The sequence below is a fragment of the Macrobrachium rosenbergii genome, chromosome 7 (assembly GCF_040412425.1).
Source record: "Macrobrachium rosenbergii isolate ZJJX-2024 chromosome 7, ASM4041242v1, whole genome shotgun sequence".
NCBI lineage: Eukaryota > Metazoa > Arthropoda > Malacostraca > Decapoda > Palaemonidae > Macrobrachium > Macrobrachium rosenbergii.
In genome coordinates, this window is record NC_089747.1 from 30127501 (window position 1) to 30147711 (window position 20211).

The following is a 20211-nucleotide window of genomic DNA, read 5'->3' on the forward strand; positions in this document are numbered from 1 at the left end:
ATACGGATCTATTGATTAAAAACTTAAAGATGGCAGACTGCCTCCGGGAAAACTTCAGAATTCACTCAACGCATCTTCTAAAAACCTAGTTGCTCTGTGTCTTTCATCACCTTGGTATAAATATGCTTGATGAAAATATCTGCTGAAGTTACAGCATATTTGCTTTTATTAAAAAAAAAAAAAAAGATATCTTGCCTGGCTATGAGTGCAGAGGGCAAGGAGTTATTTGACGAAATTTTTATCAAAGTTAGAAGCGCTTGATTTATGGCATAAATTCTTAAAAATATCAATTTTGATGTCACTAGTAAGGTGAATTAGAAGTAAATCAATATGCATAATTACGAGTCATCGCTTGAAGCTTCGTCAACTGCTGAGAATCTGTTCTACAAATCGTCTTTATTGATGTAAGTAACGGAAAGAAAAACAGCTTTAATCATTCATTGACGCTTTTAGGCGAGTAATTTTGACAGTTGGCGTTCACTGCCTGAAGTGCCAGGTTGTGCAACGATAATGAACATTTGAATGCCCGCCCTGAACACAAAAGGAATTTTCTTTGTTATTTCTTACGTTCAAAAAGTGTATTTAGAATTAATTTATTTAAAGGTAACTATTTTTACATTAGGTAAAATAGATCAATTATGGCTTCAAGGTACTGTACTTACCTTGTATAATAACCAGTTCTGATGCTAAACGAACCTTTGGAATATTCACAAAAACTAATAGCAAAAATCTAAATATGTGACATGAGCCAGATTTTTCGTATAATCATAAATAATACATTTGACGATAATGACTCACGTAGACGCACTTTTTGAAAGAAGATCGCATTTTTCGCAGTAAAACAAGAAAAGCGATGAAAGTCCCTCAGTTACCAGTTAGCGTATAAGGGACACTTTGTGTTTGAGACCTATTTTGTGAAATTTGAAAATATGCACTGGTTTGTTTTTCTTTACTCTTTTATTATCTTCCTTTCTTAAAGCCGATTAATCTCAGAATATTAAGAATGTTTCTGCGCTTTTATTTCTTTGTGAATCTGAAGATGTCAACAAGACGAAATTACCAAACCCGATCAAATTTATCATATTTTTACTTTTGTGGGTTGTTGTACATTAATTTACATGCTCATTACATTGCAACTATCGTGATTTTTACAAAGACGCATGCTCATACGACACACACACACACCATACATACATACATACATACATACACATATATATATATATATACATATATATATATATATATATATATATATATATATATATATATATATATATATATATGTGTGTGTGTGTGTGTGTGTGTGTGTGTGTGTGTGTACATAGTATATGAAACCACTGATTCCGTCTTAATCCGGTCAGCTGTATTGTTAGTGTAATCTTCATCACCAATAAGCTCAAGTTTAACTAAAGGTGTACATGTACAGGAAAAATAGGGTATCAATGAACGACACAGTTTCTCATTGTCCCATCCAGGGAATTGTACGATTAGATGGATACTTCTCTCTCTCTCTCTCTCTCTCTCTCTCTCTCTCTCTCTCTCTCTCTCTCTCTCTCTCTCTCTCTCTCTCAGATTCTCGTTATGTTCATGTCACCCGTCAGAAAATTAATTGGCAACTTCTGGAGAAATACTGAAATACAATCTGCTTACACAAAGATGGTCAAATTTAGATGATTGCGGGAAACTTCAACACAACAATCCCCTTGCACTAAACAACCTTCTTCGACAAACTCTCACCTCATCCAAAATATTAATAACCAGACCACCTTACACAAGTTGTTATACATCATGGGTAACTCAGATTGTGGTCCTACTGATATCTTTGAAGAATTTTGATAGTACGACCAGCATGCTAGAATTGAGTGACTTGAAAGTCACCGCTGCAAATGTAAATTCATTTCGCGGCGTTGTTCATTTGTTCCATCTCTCAGCAAGGACAATTACTATTCCCCAACACCAGAGATAACGTCACGTTAGGAGACAGCAGATTCTGAGAGATAATTACTAAAATTCACAAAATGGTAACCCTCTCACGACTATTTTTGTCTTGTTAGGTTTCTTCCCTGAAGGCTGTGCCATACGGCAGTCTAAGACTGATTATTGCTGTTGCTTGCAGGTTTGCACTGTTAGCAGTGGTCTGGGTAGCACAGTTTTGGAAGAGAAGAGCTTATTGAGGAAAAAGTTAGGATATATAAAGATGCTAGCCAATTCTCATTTAAGAAAGCAAAGTGGGTAGGAAGAGAAAGAAGAGTTAAATTAGTGAGAAATGTAGATACAATGAAACAGTAAAAATTTAAACATGGATGAATAGATAGTTCATAAGGTTTTGAAGTGATTAGGTTACGAGGAAAGAACTGGCGAAGAGTGTGAATAGCTCAAGTTTTACGAGAAAGGAGAGGAAGCCTTAAAATGCGCTGACCTTAACATCTAGAAAGGAAGAGTCTGTGCAAAATAAAGGTGAGTAGTGTCCTGTGCGTCGGTACCTAATTCCCATTTATATACACACTCATTTATATATATATATATATATATATATATATATATATATATATATATATATATATATATATATATATATATATATATATATATATATATATATATATATAGATATATATAGATATATATATATATATATATATATATATATATATATATATATATATATATATATATATATATATATATATATTATATTATATATAAAGTGAAAATTAACAAAAACAGGCGAGGATTAACGATACAGAAGTCAAAGAAGCACACACAGAGTGTGCAATTTTCCTCTGTGTTTATGGAATCAGCTGAATTTATCAGTTGTTTCAGAAAGGTGTGAAAAAGGAATAACAACAATGAAAAGAGGCATGAGGAAAAGAGCGTTTTAGTGAAAAAAAAAAGTTAAAGAACAATTTCAAGACAGAAAGGTTGACTGCAGAAGTACAGGGAGGAAGAACGTATCAAAAGGAAAAAGTAAAAGAAAAATAAGTCTCGTAATAAAAAAAAAATGGGAAGTGGGGAAAGAGAAGGCAAGACGGACTTCTGGGAGTAGGATAAGTAGTTCTACAAAGAGTTTAATGAACAAATTTGTTCATTAAAAATTTTTTAATGTTGGCTGAAGAGAATGCAGTCCTGGGTCAATGAAATGACTACGTTGAGTCCTTGTTGAATGTGGAAGACAGCTGACAGGACGGACTGAATGACACCAAAGTGGATCAGGTTAGGATAAGTTTGAGAATGCTTGCGTAAATTACTGTTGACGATATATGGGGAAGCAATTAAGTCTGAAAATGGAAAGACGGCAGTAGTTGATGGGATTACAAGATAGGTGATGAGTACAATGGTGAAAGTAAAAATGAGAGACTGACCAGAGGCTGGACGTTTTGTTTAAACGAAGACATTTCCAAAAGAATGTGTGAGAACAATAAACATTCAGGTAAAGATGACAGAGGAGACTGTAGGAATTATATAAGTACAACTTACCTGAGGAAAAGTGTCTGGTAAGGTAGTGATAATGAAGGTAAGGCAGATAAACCAAGGTTTGACAGGAAAACCCCTGGACTCTGGATTAGCAAGAGAATGTGTCGATGAAATGTTTGTTATAAAACAGTTATGCGAGAGGTTTAAAAGTAAAAGGTGCTGAGGATGCATGGTAGAGAGGGCAAACAGCTCACAGTTTTTATGATGGTAGTGAAACATGTAATAGAGTTTGAAGTGGGGAGAGTGACTAGTTATATAGGTCTACACAACAGTATGTTGCTTCTCAATATATGTTTAATATTTTTATGAATGGAGTGATGCGAAGTTAGAGAAAGGATAGGCGTCGTAAGTGTTATGTTGTTGATTAATAAGATGGGTCAGAAATGAAGAGTGGAATGGTTGATGCTTGTAGATGTTAAATTTCTTAATAAGGATAATGTAGAAAAAACTGCAGAGGATAGTAAAACTGTTATAAATATGAACACACACACACACACACACACACACACACACACACATATATATATATATATATATATATATATATATATATATATATATATATATATATATATATATATATATATATATATATATATAATGCAACAGTCATTTAAAGCAAAACCGACTTTATGGTTTTGGTCACAAGTGACAAAAACAGTTGAAGAACATCACCTGTTCTGATACTTACGAATCGAGATGAATTATCGTTCCGTCTCGTCCGCGCGTTACCGAAGGCTGCAATAGAGAAAAAGAAACCCATCAATCAACAGTTCATGAATGAAAAAATGTTATCTTTTAAGACTTTCAGTGGAGATGAGTTCTTTGTGAGTGTTTTGCATCAAAATGGACTGATGACATTGAAAATAACTGAATTCTCTGCCCCGTCACTTTCTTTTCCGCAAATAAATTCATGATTTTATTCGTTAGTATTTATATACAGAGAAAAATGTATTCTGTAGGCTATACTGAAATGGGCATGGCTGCCAATCTAAAAGTTCTTCATTGGCGGGGTGGGTAGAGCTCTCGGCTAGCACGCTGTTGGCCCAGCGTTCGACTCTCCGACCGCCCAATGAAGAATTAGAGGAATTTATTTCTGGTGATAGAAATTCTATTTCTTGTCATAATGTGGTTCGGATTCCACAATAAGCTGTAGGTCCCGTTGCTAGGTAACCAGTTGGTTCTTAACCACGTAAAATAAGTCTAATCCTTCGGGCCAGCCCTAGGAGAGCTGTTAATCAGCTCAGTGGTCTGGTTAAACTAAGATATACTTAACTCTGCCAATCTAAACCTACCTCTTTAACAAAGAAAGCTAAATGATTCGGGAAATACAGAAGTCAATGGATCTCATGATCTGGAAATTAAACGTAATCAAAACATGAGCGAACTAGTTGAAAGTGCAGTCCTCTACGAAAGAAAGCACAGAGGAACCTGAGGAGGCTAAAAAGCAACAAAAAAACACAATAATAGAAAACAATGAAGAATCGCTGGAAACCAAAAAAGTTTATCATTCCGTAGAAATCTAATGAAAGCCGAATGAACAAGGCAAATTATGTAATGAAAAATAATATTTTACAAAGTAATGTCTAGTGGCAAGATAAATGAAATTTATGGGCATATGCACAAAATGTAAACCTAGAGGCAGTAAAACAAACAGTCACTGGTGGTAACTTCGCTGAATTGGGTAATAAAAACCAAGTAGAATACTATAAGGACTGGCTTCATGATAATAACAGTAACCATTAACTGTGAAGGTAAATAACGTGCAAAAATAAATCATTATAATCATTATTCAGAAGATAAACCCTATTAATATAGAAAAAGTCCACAGAGACCATTGACTTAAAATTCTAGCTTCCAAAGTATATGGTGTTCATTAGGAAGAAGTAAGAGGAGGTAAGGAGAAATACAGAAAGAAGAGAACTCGCTTACTTAAAAAGAAAAAATAATTAATAAATACATAAAAATTTATTAAAATGCAAGGAGAACAGTATTAGGATAGTAATACATTGCATCTTCGCTTAAACTTTTAAAGTTCCAATTGCACGACATCCTCAGAGAGGCTGTTCCACAGTCCAACAGTGTGAGGAATAAAGGACCTCTGGAACTGAGAAGTTCGACAGCAAGGCACATTTACTGCATATTAGTGCTGTGCCGCTTTCAGCGAATCAAGTTGCTCTCGGCAGATAAATAGGGTCAGGGATCACTTGAGAGTGTGAAAGATCTATGTGAAAATACAACTTACGAAAAATTGACATACAAGAGACCATCCGTCGATGGTCCAAGTCATAACTGCTAATAGTAGGAAGCAGACACCTACCACCACGAACCATTCAACCTAAAAGAGATAAATCTCTGACGGAAGCAGACATCCACACTGGAGAACAATATTTCAGAAAAGAAAGGACAAATGACCTAAAACAGTTTGCACTGATTTTAACACTGTTATAAATATATGAGGCCTTTCGTACAATACATAATTTTTGTGCGGCATTTGCTGACACTTTCATTAGATGTTTCTCAAAAGTAAGACGTGAAACAAAAGCTACACCTAGAATAGTTAAAGGTTCAGACTCATTCAGCAGAGTCCCATCCACCTGAAAAGGAGGATGCGGTGGAAAATCTGTACGAGATCTGCTAATCAATAGTGCTTTCGTTTTAGCGGAAGTCAGCCTCATACCCCACCGACTACATCATTCACTAGTCTGCTCCATATCCCGACTGAGACTAAGTGCAGCTTCATTTCTCATAAGTGAAGACTTAACGACACCCACAAGTGTAGCATCATCGGCATATTGAACGATATTGTTTTCCAGGCCAGCAACTATAACACTTGCATTCAATAAAAATAACACTGGGCCAAGAACACTGCCCTGTGAAACTCCAGACACTATAGGTCTTGGTTCGCTAAAGATTCCATCAACAGCAACTCGTTGCTGCCTAAATGTACGGAAATCTTGAAGTAAACCTTAAACATATCCATCCACTCCAAGATTCTGAAGTTTATAAATAATTGCCTTGTGATTGACGAAATCGAAAGCAGCACTAAAAATCTAGTTGAATTATTCTACACTCAAAGCCCTTATCAAGGTTGTCTTGTAAATGGCATGTCAAATCTAAAAGAGCATCGCCAGTACCCGTGGGCTTCCGAAATGCATCCTATCAGCAAACAATCCTTTAGATTCCACATACTTATACAGTGGCTTAAAAATAATTTTTTCTGCAACTTTGGGGGCGCAGGGAAAATAGTTTATATGTAAACACACAAATTCCCTGTATATCAGTACGCAAATTAATTCGTATACCTGTATTAATGGAAATAAACTACATAGCCAACAGGGAAAATATGGAGGAAACTAACGAGATAATTAGACTACTATTTACATTTTCCGCTTCCCTTCCCACACCCTGGGATTCTTTACCTTTAGGTTTTTTAGTATGAACCAAGAAGGTTATTTCCGTGAGAAAAGTTCCACAGAAGAAAAGAGCCTTAACTGCAGTGCGTCTTCCCAGTTCCCTGTATCTTTTATACACTGTACTACCATCATCACCCTGATCTGAAAGTTGTAAACTGAATTTCTTCCCTAATTTTCCCCATAGCATTCTCATATCTTCCTTTCTCATGACATACTCCAATCATTTCAAGCATCTCAGCCAGTCCTTTTTATACAAGAAACTCTGAATCGTGGCATTTCTAAGCTTCTCTCTGCCAAATCTTAACGAACCACATATGTTTAAAAAAACATTCATTTCAACATAATCACTTCCCTTTCTAGTGCACAGAACATCAATTTGTCCCCATGAGGATGAAGCTCTGCAGGTCAGCAAGCTCATAATCAATCTTCCAGCGAAGCACTTTTTGCACAATGGATTCAATCTTGAATCAGCTAAACATGAGTGTGAGACCATGCCCTTGTAAAGGAAATGGATCAACTTCTAGGTTTGTGGATCATTCAAGCCTTCCGCCCACCAATCCACCTTACTGCAGATGGGTACTAGCATATGCTGAGTCAAGGAAATAGGTGTGAAGCAAAAAAACCTATCACTAAAGATTTGCTGAAAAACGGGAAGATGTGCGTTATGGCTCCATCCCTCTCAAAAGGTAAAAGGTGTATACTGATTTTATTATATATATATATATATATATATATATATATATATATATATATATATATATATATATATATATATATATATATATATATATATATATATATATATATATATATATATATACATACATCTATTTACATTTGTGTGTGTGTCAATATGCATATACAATGAACAGAAATTCTAGCAAATCAGCAGGAAGGCCTAAAACACAATAAACAGCAAGACATTCATTATCACCCTTTTCTTACCAAACAAGTCTCAAAGAAAAAGTCAACATGGGTCGCGTTCCTGAAGAGTGTCAAGGGCAAAGTTTGCACATTTCGCCGGTCGAATGAACGCGCTCCTCTACTAATGAATTAGGGCGATGGTTTGCTCAGTTGAATCCCCGGGAAGGAACGAAGAAGGAAAGCAGAGAATGTCTCGAATCCTGATTAGACGAAGATGTTTGGCATCGATCTGCCTCGTTTGCTTGTTTGATGTCACGAGGCGAACGCAATTTACTGATTTCGTCTGCTCACCTGCTTGCTAGTCTGTTTGTGTACGTAAAATATGTATACATATATATATATATATATATATATATATATATGTATACATATTTTACGTAAATTTATATATATATGAGTATATATATACACGTACATGCATACATATACACACACACACACACACACACACACACACACACATATATATATATATATATATATATATATATATATATATATATATATATATATATATATTGTGTGTCGTGGTCGAGGGGTGCAGCAGTCGACTCAAGTTTGCTTAGTCCATAGACTGCTCCCGGTTACGACCCATTAGTCCATCCAGCTGTAAATGGATATCACGTCTGATGGGGTCAAGCAAAAGGGGGTAGGTTAACAACCTCAACCCTAGAGAATTGCTGAGAGACCAGACGGCTGCACCTTCTGGCGCAAACCCTCCCTAGGACAAAAAAAAAAAAAGGGAGTCTATGAGGAAAAATATTGATATACTGAACATTTAATTTTTCAGTGCGCCCCTTCAGTCTTATGAGGGTGGCTACAGAAAGTGTTAAAGTGTTAACACTTCAATTCCCTGTAGTTCTTTTGGCATGACGTTGCTGGCCTCACGACCTTATCCACCATGGTCGCAACGTAACACAGTCGAATACTAGCAGGAACTTATATCCCTTGCTTTGGCCAACAAAGGTTTAAACGGAAAGTACTCAAACAAACACACACATACACACACACACACACACACACACACACACACACACACACACACACACATATATATATATATATATATATATATATATATATATATATATATATATATATATATATATATATATATATATATACGGAACTAATGAACGCATCAGGATCGGACCCCAGTCTCTACAATGAAAAGTCAGGACTCTACCTATTGAACCATACATGTCAATTGCTTGCTCCCTGGCCTTTCATCTAAGAGTTCGGGGTTCGATCCTGATGCAAGTCAGAAATTTATAATATATATATATATATATATATATATATATATATATATATATATATATATATATATGTATATATATATTATATGTGTGATGTTTTCATACACACACACACACACACACACACACATATATATATATATATATATATATATATATATATATATATATATATATATATATATATATATATATATATATATATATATATATATATATAAGGAGGATGAGGCAAAAGCTCATGGCATATTTCATAGAAGGTCCGACCAGGAATATGATAACATGTTTTTTTTCCAACAGTTTATTCCGACGTTTCGTAAATCATATTTCCATCTCCTGGAATTTCTACCAAAAAATAAGAAAAAAACATATTGTAAAATGTGACGTAAAATAAAAAAAAACACTAAAAATTGAATTAAAAGTCACAGTACATAAAGACAAGACAAATACTGAAATGTACGATACAGAGACAAAAAATACTAAAAAATGCAATAAATAAAGACAAGTAAAACACTACAATGCACATAAAACTTATAAGATCCACTAAAATGCATATAAAACTTACAAAAGGTTCCCTAAAATAACATAAAAACACTAGTGAAAACGAATTAACCTGCTGGTACAACGGACAGAACAGAACTGGAAACAGCAACAAGCAACGGGAAGGAAAAAAAAAAAAAGAAAACATCAAGTTAAAAACAACTGGGCAGAGAGGACTGTGTGTTTAATTCAGAAACTAGCAGTTTAATCTTAAGCGTTTCAAGTATACATAGATAAATCAGTTTGATTGTTACTATGGCCAATAATGCCAAAGTTTTAATTTTTAATTACAGTTTTACATATTTTGGAATGATTGAGGATGTTGGGTGATTCAGGGTTGGAAATCCTTGTCCCCGCCCGGTAGCTGACCGCCCTATGGGAGTCGATTCCCACTTTGAGCAGACGTCTAGTAGCTCCGACATAAGTCCCCGAATTACATCCGGGGCACGTATGTTTATAAATTATACATTCGAGGTCATATAGGGACTTAGGTGGTTATTAAACCGGAATAAAGAGCCAATAGTTAGTGGGTTTTTGGGAATGAGCTTGATATCAAGAGCTCCTAAATGTTTGCTCAGGACCTTTGTGAACGCTCTCCTGATTCCTGAAGTGTTTGTTTTGAATGTAGGGCAAACTAGCGTAGAATTTCATTTTGGGCACAGTAGGGACCGCGACGAGCTCTGAAAACTGTTTATTAAGTATTTTATTAAGGACTTTATAAAATACCTTTTCCGGAAAGTAATTTTTATGAAAGTAGTCTAAAAGACGGGACAAGGATTTCCAACCATGAATCACCCAATACACGTAACCATTCCAAAATATGTAAAACGGAAATGAAAAATTAAAACGTTAGTATTATTGGCCATAGTAACGACCAAACTGATTTATTTATACTTGAAACACTTAAGATTAAACTGCTAGTTCCTGAATTAAACACGCAGCCCTGCTCTACCTGTTGTTTTTATCTTGATGTTTTCATTTTTTTTCTCTCTCTTTCCTTCCCCTTGCTTTGTTGCTGTTTCCAGTTCTGTTCTGTCCTTTGTACCAGCAGGTTAGTTCGTTTTCACTAGTGTTTTTATGTTATTTTAGGGAATCTTTTCTAAGTTTTGTATGCAATTTAGTGGATCTTATAAGGTTTATGTGCATTGTAGTGTTTTACTCGTCTTTATTTATTGTTACATTTTAGTATTTTTTGTCTTTATGTATCGTGCATTTCAGTATTTTTCTTTTAATTCAATTTTTATTTTTTTATTTTATGTCAAATTTTACAATATATTTTTTTGGTAGAAATCCCAAAAGATGTAAATATGATTTTTGAAACGCCGGAATAAACAGTTGGAAAAAAAATCATCATATCGTATTCCTGGTCGGACCTGCTATGATATATATGTATATATATATATATATATATATATATATATATATATATATATATATATATATATATATATATATATATATATATATATATATATATATATATAATATATATATATATATATATATATATATATATATATATATATATATATATATATATATATATATATATAATAAGACACACTGGATGTTTTCACACAAATGTTAAGCCCCAAATCATCGATGTCGTCGCCTGCAACGCCCTCTGCCTCAAAAAGCCTCTATGAAGTTTCTCTACTCATGACTTTCCTGTTCCTATCTTCCACAAGTCTCCCGTCACGCAGTTGTCATTCAACTAAGTCTGGGTGTTCCAATTCTTCTGGTGGCCACACTGTGCATTTGATACTATCACGTGCTATCCCCCAAGGGTTGTGAAAAGACATCTCCAAGCCATCTCCATCTACCTGTTGTCATTTTTTCATCTACAAATGGGACTTAAATAATTTCCCTTATGGTATCATTTTTAACTATCTTGCCATCTGACTACTAATATTCTTCTCAAAATTTTATTCTCAAATTTTGTAAAACTATTTTACAAATTGTCTTAAGGCCATATCACGATTCACGTCCGCACGGCAATACAGACCGTTCCAGACGTATTTATGAACGTACTTTCGTATGCAAATTCTGTCTATTTACATTTTCAAATCTTATTCACCTTACCCAATGTTTGACTTGCCTTTTTTTAGTCTTTCATTAAACGCTTAATAAAATATCACTTAAATTCCACTTCACGTTATTTTAGGAATAAGTTACACCGAATAATAATATTCTGAATAATAATAATATATATAAAGTGCATAGGCCCCTAGCCAGGATTTGATCCTATGCCTTTTGGTTTTCATGCAGAAATGACAGGGACTTACCATTTCAGCTGTCAAGAGAGATATAAGTCGACTACGAATCTTAAAATTCAGGTTCTGTCATGGCAATATAAATTTTTTCTACTTATTACATTATACACTATTATTGTGTACTCTTTATACCTTTCAGGATCCATGTCAACCGAGCTCCACCATGACAGCTGATGGCTAAGTTCGTAACACGAGACTATTTATGATAATATATCTCGTGACCTGTTTATCTATCCACCTATCTATCTATCTATCTATCTATCTATCTATCTATCTATCTATATATATATATATATATATATATATATATATATATATATATATATGTATATAAATGTATGTATATGTGGGTGTCTGTGTATATGTTCCAGCATAACTCTGAAACGCATTTTTGAGCAAATTCAACCAAACCTCGTATGACACATACAGGTAAGCTAATAATGTCAATCTCTCTCTCTCTCTGAAATCACCCAACTTACGATAGTCGATTAGCTAACAAACAAGCATAATTGTATTATCCCTTGCCTGTCTGTCGGTACCAAAACAATTTATCCTAATGAAGGAAATCATTAGTGGCGAGGCAGATATGAGAGAGAGAATTCGGGACATATTCTCTCTCTCTCTCTCTCTCTCTCTCTCACACACACACACAGTATGTATTATATATATATATATATATATATATATATATATATATATATGAAAAAAACATTCAATAAAAATTAAAATACAACTCCACGAGTAAAAACGACCTCCTTACCCATGAATGTTCATAGCATGATACGTAATAAGAAAGCAAAAGTGTAAAAAAAAGAAGCGCCTTAAACTCAAATAAAATTCGAATGACGACGCGAATATCGGATTTCATCAACAGCACTACAAAAGTTGTGGCAATTGTCATTTTCTGTTAACTGAACTTGCTCAAGTAAACATAGGTAGAACCCTTTTTGTTTTATGTGCAAAATTAGTACCAACAGTAGTTGCTGCATAAATACTATAATGTAAACTGTAGTAGAAGCCACAGTACCATGGTTCTTCAGTCTAAGCGCTAGTGGTAGTAATACTATGGGTCCTGACGAGCAACACTTGTAGCAGGAGTACTGCTACTAGTAGCAGTAGTAGCAGGAGTAATAAATTAGTAGCAGCGACAAATACGAGCAGCAATATCAGTGCTAGTATCGGCTACTGTAGTTAAAAGAACTGAATAGTAGCCTAGTATTAAGAGTAAAAACCAACTGCCGGGAATCGATCTCGAGAAAGTGTTGACAACACTACGAATGTTAAACACCATATTTGCTCTGAAAAACAAACGTACAACCACTATAATTCCCATATTTAACAAAGATTTCCTATTTATGTGAGTGGTTGAGGGGATGTGGCAATCCTAGCAAATATGAACAGAGCCTTACGGTCGTTGGAATGACAGCAGCTATTTACTTATCGAAGTCAGAAAGTTGTCGGATCTGTGGTTCGTCGTCTGTGCGTGAAGATTTGGAGAGAGAGAGAGAGAGAGAGAGAGAGAGAGAGAGAGAGAGAGAGAGAGAGAGAGAGCTCGAAGTACACAGTGAGGGAACATGTGAGTGGAAGAAGTCAGTGACACAAAAACACATCAGGTTGTAATCCTTAACAGTCTTCATACCAAAGCTATAAAGGAGCTTTAAATTTAGGCTAAGACGATGGAGAGAGAGAGAGAGAGAGAGAGAGAGAGAGAGAGAGAGAGAGAGAGAGAGAGAGAGAGAGAGAGAGAGAATTAAAATCAATGCCTAAGGGACCTACCTAATATTACAAGGGCTTCACAACATTCTCTGCACTCAGCATAAAGGATCAAATATCCGTAAATAGATTCTTTTCTCTAGTTGTCTACGTCATCAGTGACGTCACTGTTGGTGCAGAAAGGTCTTCTGATAAACATCAACAGTCAACGGATTTCTTGAAACTTTTTTTTTTTTTTAGAAGTGTATATCATGCCGCCACAGGGGTACTGCGGCGAGCTAAATCAGACTATTGACGCCCGCTGAATCTTTATTATCGCCGCTTGTTTTATAACCAATTATAGTCTACACAATTTTAATATTCTGTTTTGTAAGCTGACTTCATTCGGCTTCAAACGATGAACATGATATTCCTCTTAGAAAAATGAAAACTAGTTGGCAGCCCTAATTCCCTGGAGGAAATCTAATTTTTCACTGGTCTTCTTTAAATATACGACCATTATGAATTCGGTTAGTCCTGTTTACAATGGCCACTGTTACCCTTTAATACCTAAATGCTCTCTACAGCTCAGATGAGCTGACCTCATTGAACTAAACCATCGGGGATTCGAGTACTGCTTTGGACGATTATTTCTCTATTCGGCTCTTCTCTCTGGCTGAATTCAAGACTTTCGGTGGTAAAGTAAAAAGCTCAGTGGTCACTATGGGTACTAAAATACATTTTTAATATATTCTTTATATTTGATTCGTTGGAGCTTCTCACCATTCTCAAAAACAGCTCTGTATATTTACAATCCAGGGATTCGTTTCAGTTGCTGACATGCGTCCCATCAGAAAGAGTGGGAGTTAGTCTCCCAGAGAATAAACCAGTGGTTTGGTAACTGCTAACGTAATCTCTTAAATAAAACGTCCCATTTGGTTGTTACCCACCAAATGAAATGACATTTTACATACGCAGACTTCGAACATGATTCACCTGTAAACTGCCGTTAAAAGACTTCCCCCACAGACCGGCCAACATGAGTCCCATGCAGGCCTGCCAACGCACTTACCACCAGGTCATCAGTATGTAAAAGAGGTATACGCAGGGCAAGCACCCAAGGCCAAAGTCGTTTAAACTGGCCATAACGGTAATGATAAATTTGTCATTAATGACTGTAATGGCTCGGTGGAATGAGATAAGAAAAACTGCGAAAATTTGAGTGGGGAGAGAAGATGGATGATCAAGACGCAGAAAATACGGAAGAAAATAGACGGCGAAAAATCCAAGGAGGAGAGAAAAACATGAAAAGGAATGAACGTTCAGAGATCTGAACGATAAGAAAAAGTGATGTCAGGATTTCATATCAATAATATCATAAAGCTTCAACGCCTGGATCGACAGGTAGGTTTTTCCCAAGCCCGTGGAGTTCTGATACGGCTCCATAATTTGTACACTCTTGTATGGTTTCTTTTCTATCAATAAATCCTCTCTTTCAGTGGTATTTTGGTTTTTTCCACGCGGTAATTCTACCTTTTTTTTTTTTTTTAGTAAACTCAAAGACTTTTTGCACTTGTAATGCGGCAAGAAAAAAATGAAGTCTGTCCAGGCAACTTACCCAAGTTTTGGTCAAACTTAATGTTTCCCATTGCGCCAAATTCTTATGTATAATGTACATGACAGACATGCAAGTTGTTTGATGTAAATGCAATAGCAACTGATTCTAGTTATGCTTAAAATAAAAATTGAAAGTAATCCATTCAATGCTTTTTGCTGATTAAGGATCTATTTCTTCTTATTTCCCTCTTGAGAAAAGAGGTTTACAGTGACTTAAGTGGCGCTTTTGCGCTTTGGTTTACCCATAATAGCTATATTGTGTGCATGGTTGCGAAAGACATACCTTCAAAATCGGCGAAGTTATTCAAATTCAAGAATATGACTATAAACAGTAAGACTATAATTCTACACTGGGTAGGAGTCATCTAACTACAAACTACTCTGTGTGCAAATTTCTATATCTTTGTAAAAACCATTACATATTGATATGAAATTATACATCAAAGGCAAAAACTGGGCAGTCTTTATGCATTAAAAAAGATAAATGTTTGCATGCGCTATAAATAGTGATTTATGTTGCTGATGTAAACATGATAATCTATCTCTATCTCTCATCCTGTCTCTTTCGTTCTCAGACAAAATATGAAGGGACATTCACTAAAGTTATGACCAATGAGCTTCAAGGATAAAAGTTATAACCCCTCTGTCTCACTCTCCCTTATATTTATATATATATATATATATATATATATATATATATATATATATATATATATATATATATATATATATATATATATGTGTGTGTGTGTGTGTGTGTATGTGTGCGTGTGTGTGTGTGTGTGTGTGTGTGTGTACAACTGAATCACGAAAATATGGAACGTGATGAATATATGAATAAAGACAATCCACGAAGGAAAGAGAAACAATGGAGTGCTGCAAGGCCTTTCGACTTATAGTCCTTTACTCAGCCTTGCAGCACCCCAATGATTCTCTTTCCTTCATGGATTTTGTGTTTATATACATATATACAGTATATATATATATATATATATATATATATATATATATATATATGTGTGTGTGTGTGTGTGTGTGTGTGTGTGTGTGTGTGTGTGTAAAATGTTTAAATTTTAAGGAAGGTAGTAGATATGCCCGTACCATCCCTTTAGCATATATACTGTGAAATCTACCATTATGTATGAGTCCTTCGTCCATGGCTTTAAAAATAAAGTCGAAACTGGTCTGGACCTACATCCAGTCTCGTATTTTTTCATCTTTGGTGATGTGTGATAAACAATCAAGTGTTAATGCGATTATAATTACACACATACACACATATAATCATATATATATACTGTATATATATATATATATATATATATATATATATATATATATATATAATCTCATCAGGAAAAGAATAGACCATTTTATTTGCGACGCGTTTCGTTGTTTCTACATAACACCTTCAAGCCTGAAAGAGACATTACAGTTTTTTAATAGTTAAAAGATCATACAATCATTATTGGCTGACAAAGCTGAGTAAAGGCGACAATAATAGAGAAATACTTTAAAATTATTTATATATATACTGTATATATATATATATATATATATATATATATATATATATATATATATATATATATATATATACATATATCTTTCATTCTCCCTTTTCTTAAAGAAATATATGAAGATTCATAAACATTCAGCTTACAGACAGAAAAATCTCTCTCTCTCTCTCTCTCTCTCTCTCTCTCTCTCTCTCTCTCTCTCTCTCTCTCTCTCTCTCTCCCCTTCATTTCTCAAACCAGTCACATCAGCGAACCACCATGGAAAAAACTTCATAGTCCCCCATCACAATGGAAAACGGGGTCCCTCCCGTTCATACGGTGTTCTCAAACTGCTTAAATAGCAATCTTGAACGACAATACCATATAAAACTTTGTGAGGAGAAAGGAAGACTTCTGTTCCCTCCATCCACAAAGCTCGTACACACGCCCGCACATATGTATGGGGGTCTGTACTTACATGTGTACGTACACTCATCCAAGGAATTTGGTGTTTAGATGAATACAAAGTCCTCTAAATATACTGTAGAATTGAAGGACCTTGGCTGAACACAACCTGACTGTACTAACCTCAACTCACACACTTGGGCGCCCACGTGTCAGTACACATTTGAGGTTTGCGTTTACGTGTGCACGCAGGGCGGCACAAGCATACACATACGGAACCGTTAGGTAACTTGCTTAAAAATTTATTAATAGTTCAAATTACAGCGGCAATGGGATTAAATAGTTCCTCAGTGCCCCTCAGTGCTATTACTCCTCAGAGAGCACTTCCTAGGGTAAAGAATACAAGCACTTTAACAAATTTCTAGTTAATTAGATGCATATTTATATTACTGAGTAAATATGTACACTCGAAATATACATACCATAGACATACACATAAACATGTATGTACACACACACACATATATATACACAGTATATATACACACATATATATATTTATATATACGTACTGTATATGTACACACACATATATATACATATTTATATATTTACGTATATATACACACACACACATAAATGCTCAACCCTGGCGAACCCAGTTAACGGTGTCCGAGCCCTCCTGTCGTCATTACTGTGACTTTCATCAAACCAAATAAAGCATTCACGGAGCGATCTCTCACATGAGAAGACTAAAGAAGGAATGAAGGAACAGTATCTCTGAAAAACCAATTAAAACAAAGAGAGAGAGAGAGAAGAGAGAGGGGGGCGTGCAATGGTGGAAGGTGGTCCAGCTAACTGTAAATCTTCAAAAAGCTTTCGCTTCCAACCTTGCTAAACTTTGTAAATTCTTCATCCACGATTTCAGGTGTCTACAATTCATTTCAAAGGCTTTCGCCAGAGAGGAAAAAGACGAGGACGTTCTGGTCTGAGGCCTGCATCATACTGCAGTGGGCGATATAAAAAAAAATAGTAGAAGTAATTCCGGAGAAGCATAATTTTCTTTTGACCAAAGAACTAAGTTAAAAGAATACTCGAGAAGTGATTCTCAAGCAGTCTTAAATCATCTGTTTACTAACATACAATTTAATCAATGGTGTTAAAAAAAGCAGCATTAGATCATACGCTAAACTGAAATGCACTGTATCAAACTGCACTGGAGCTGCATTACAATGAACTCTGTTGGGGCTGCATTTAATCAAGCAGTAATAAATCGAAATTGCATCATACTGCTTCGTATTACATCGAGTTTTATGAAATTAGCTTACGGATTAAATTGATCGGGTTTAAATGAAGATGTTAAAAGGCTGCATTAAACCTGCACTGATTACAGCTGTTGTAAACAGAATGGCAATACATGAAGGTGCATTGAATCGTGCTGCATTTACAGAGTTATATTAAAGGAGTTTTCTTAAATTAAGCTGAGTTAAATTCAAATGTATTAAATAGATCAGGACTAACCCTTCTGGATTTCAATGACGTAAAAGTGCATCATCGCTTTCCCCTTGGCTTGTGCATGAAACTCTGGAGTGTCCCTCAGTTAAACCTAGGTACCTAGAAAGAAACCCCTCCTGTAGAACTGTGGCCTCCAAGCATCACTGGGATCCACTAGAATAAGGCACCTCTACTAGACTAAGGACCCAGGTCTCACTCCGGAATTGCCAGAGGATTGCTTATAAAATTAAGTCTGATTTACACTCAAAAAGGTCTGGGACCCATTTAAAACTTCCTCTTAAGACTATTTTGGACAACTTTGACTCTGGGAGTTGGAGTTAAAAACAATCTAACCCTCAGTTTCTATTAAGTGATGCACTGGCTGGCGTATTGGAGCCAGTGTCTTCAAGAATCTAAAAAAAAATGGGTATATAGTTGTGTGTTTTCTCAATATCAAACCAAATCAAATCACTAGAGGCACTCCGGGTCACCGGTTAGGCAGAGGAGCCCTCTTCTGGTGCTTCCCACGGAATGGGTTCCATCTCGAGCTTATCTGGGGAACCTTAGGGCCAAGACATGGGACAGCCTCCGGAGCCTCTTGCAAGGGGCAGGAGAATCTTGAGGTTTGGGAAAGCACTGACTTTTAAGTCTATGAGAATCCGACGGGACGGAATGGAGGTGCATAAGATCAACCTGATGAAGCTGCATTCAGTTGATCTGTATTTAATCTTGTTATATCAGGTTGGAATATATAACAACTAAAGTTTCACTTTCCCTACAACTGTCTTTTTTATACCTTGGTGGAATATATAAAAAATACAGTTTTGTTTCCCTACAACGGCGAAAGTGCTTTGACTCCTATATATAGCACAGTATTACTTCTCGTCTTCTTCTTTAATTAGTCGTTCAAGACTAGTCTAAATAAGAGCAATAAATTATCTGTAACGAAAGGAAAACAAAACAAAATAGCTAAGATTCTACCCACGCCGTTTTAAACAAGATACACGCCCATAAGATTCGAATCGCAATTGGGCAATTGGTAGCGCAGCCATAACAATCCCAACCTAGGCTTCTTAGGGCAGAGCTCTACATAATTATTTCCTCCCTATTCTGCCTTCACAGAGCCTTGAGACACTATAACGATCAAAGAGCCACGCAAAGTAGATGATCCACGCCAAGTTAATTCGGTTCTTGGTTGCCTGCATGAGAAGAAAGCTTCTGCTAATTTCAGTTTTCTGGTATAAGGCAATCGCCAAAGCCACACTTATTCGTGAACACGGTAAAGCTATAAACTGCATAGAAAAGCAACAATAAAAACACATTTATTCAGCGGGACAACTGGAGCTCTGTCTAAGATACCCAATAACCCACACATACACAGACTAACACGCATCCAGACAAATTACATTACACAATGAAAGTATAGGGGTCGTATAGTACTCAGGTTACAATTATCTCATAACAGGACCATTAAATACATAAATAGATTATATATGTATATAAAATGTGCATATATATACATATATATATATATATAAATATATAAATATATATATATATATATATATATATATATATATATATATATATATATATATATATATATATATATATA

The 20211-nt window shown here is 35.2% G+C and overlaps 1 protein-coding gene across 1 annotated transcript in view; it reads right to left on the reverse strand.

Annotated features, from left to right (window-relative positions):
• Positions 1 to 20211, reverse strand: part of LOC136840268 (unconventional myosin-Ia-like) — a 221328-nt gene that overhangs the window by 65553 nt on the left and 135564 nt on the right. Inside the window, exon 5 of the mRNA XM_067106912.1 lies at positions 4169 to 4215. Coding sequence (XP_066963013.1) covers positions 4169 to 4215 — 47 coding nt within the window. The remainder of the gene's footprint in view (positions 1 to 4168; positions 4216 to 20211) is intronic.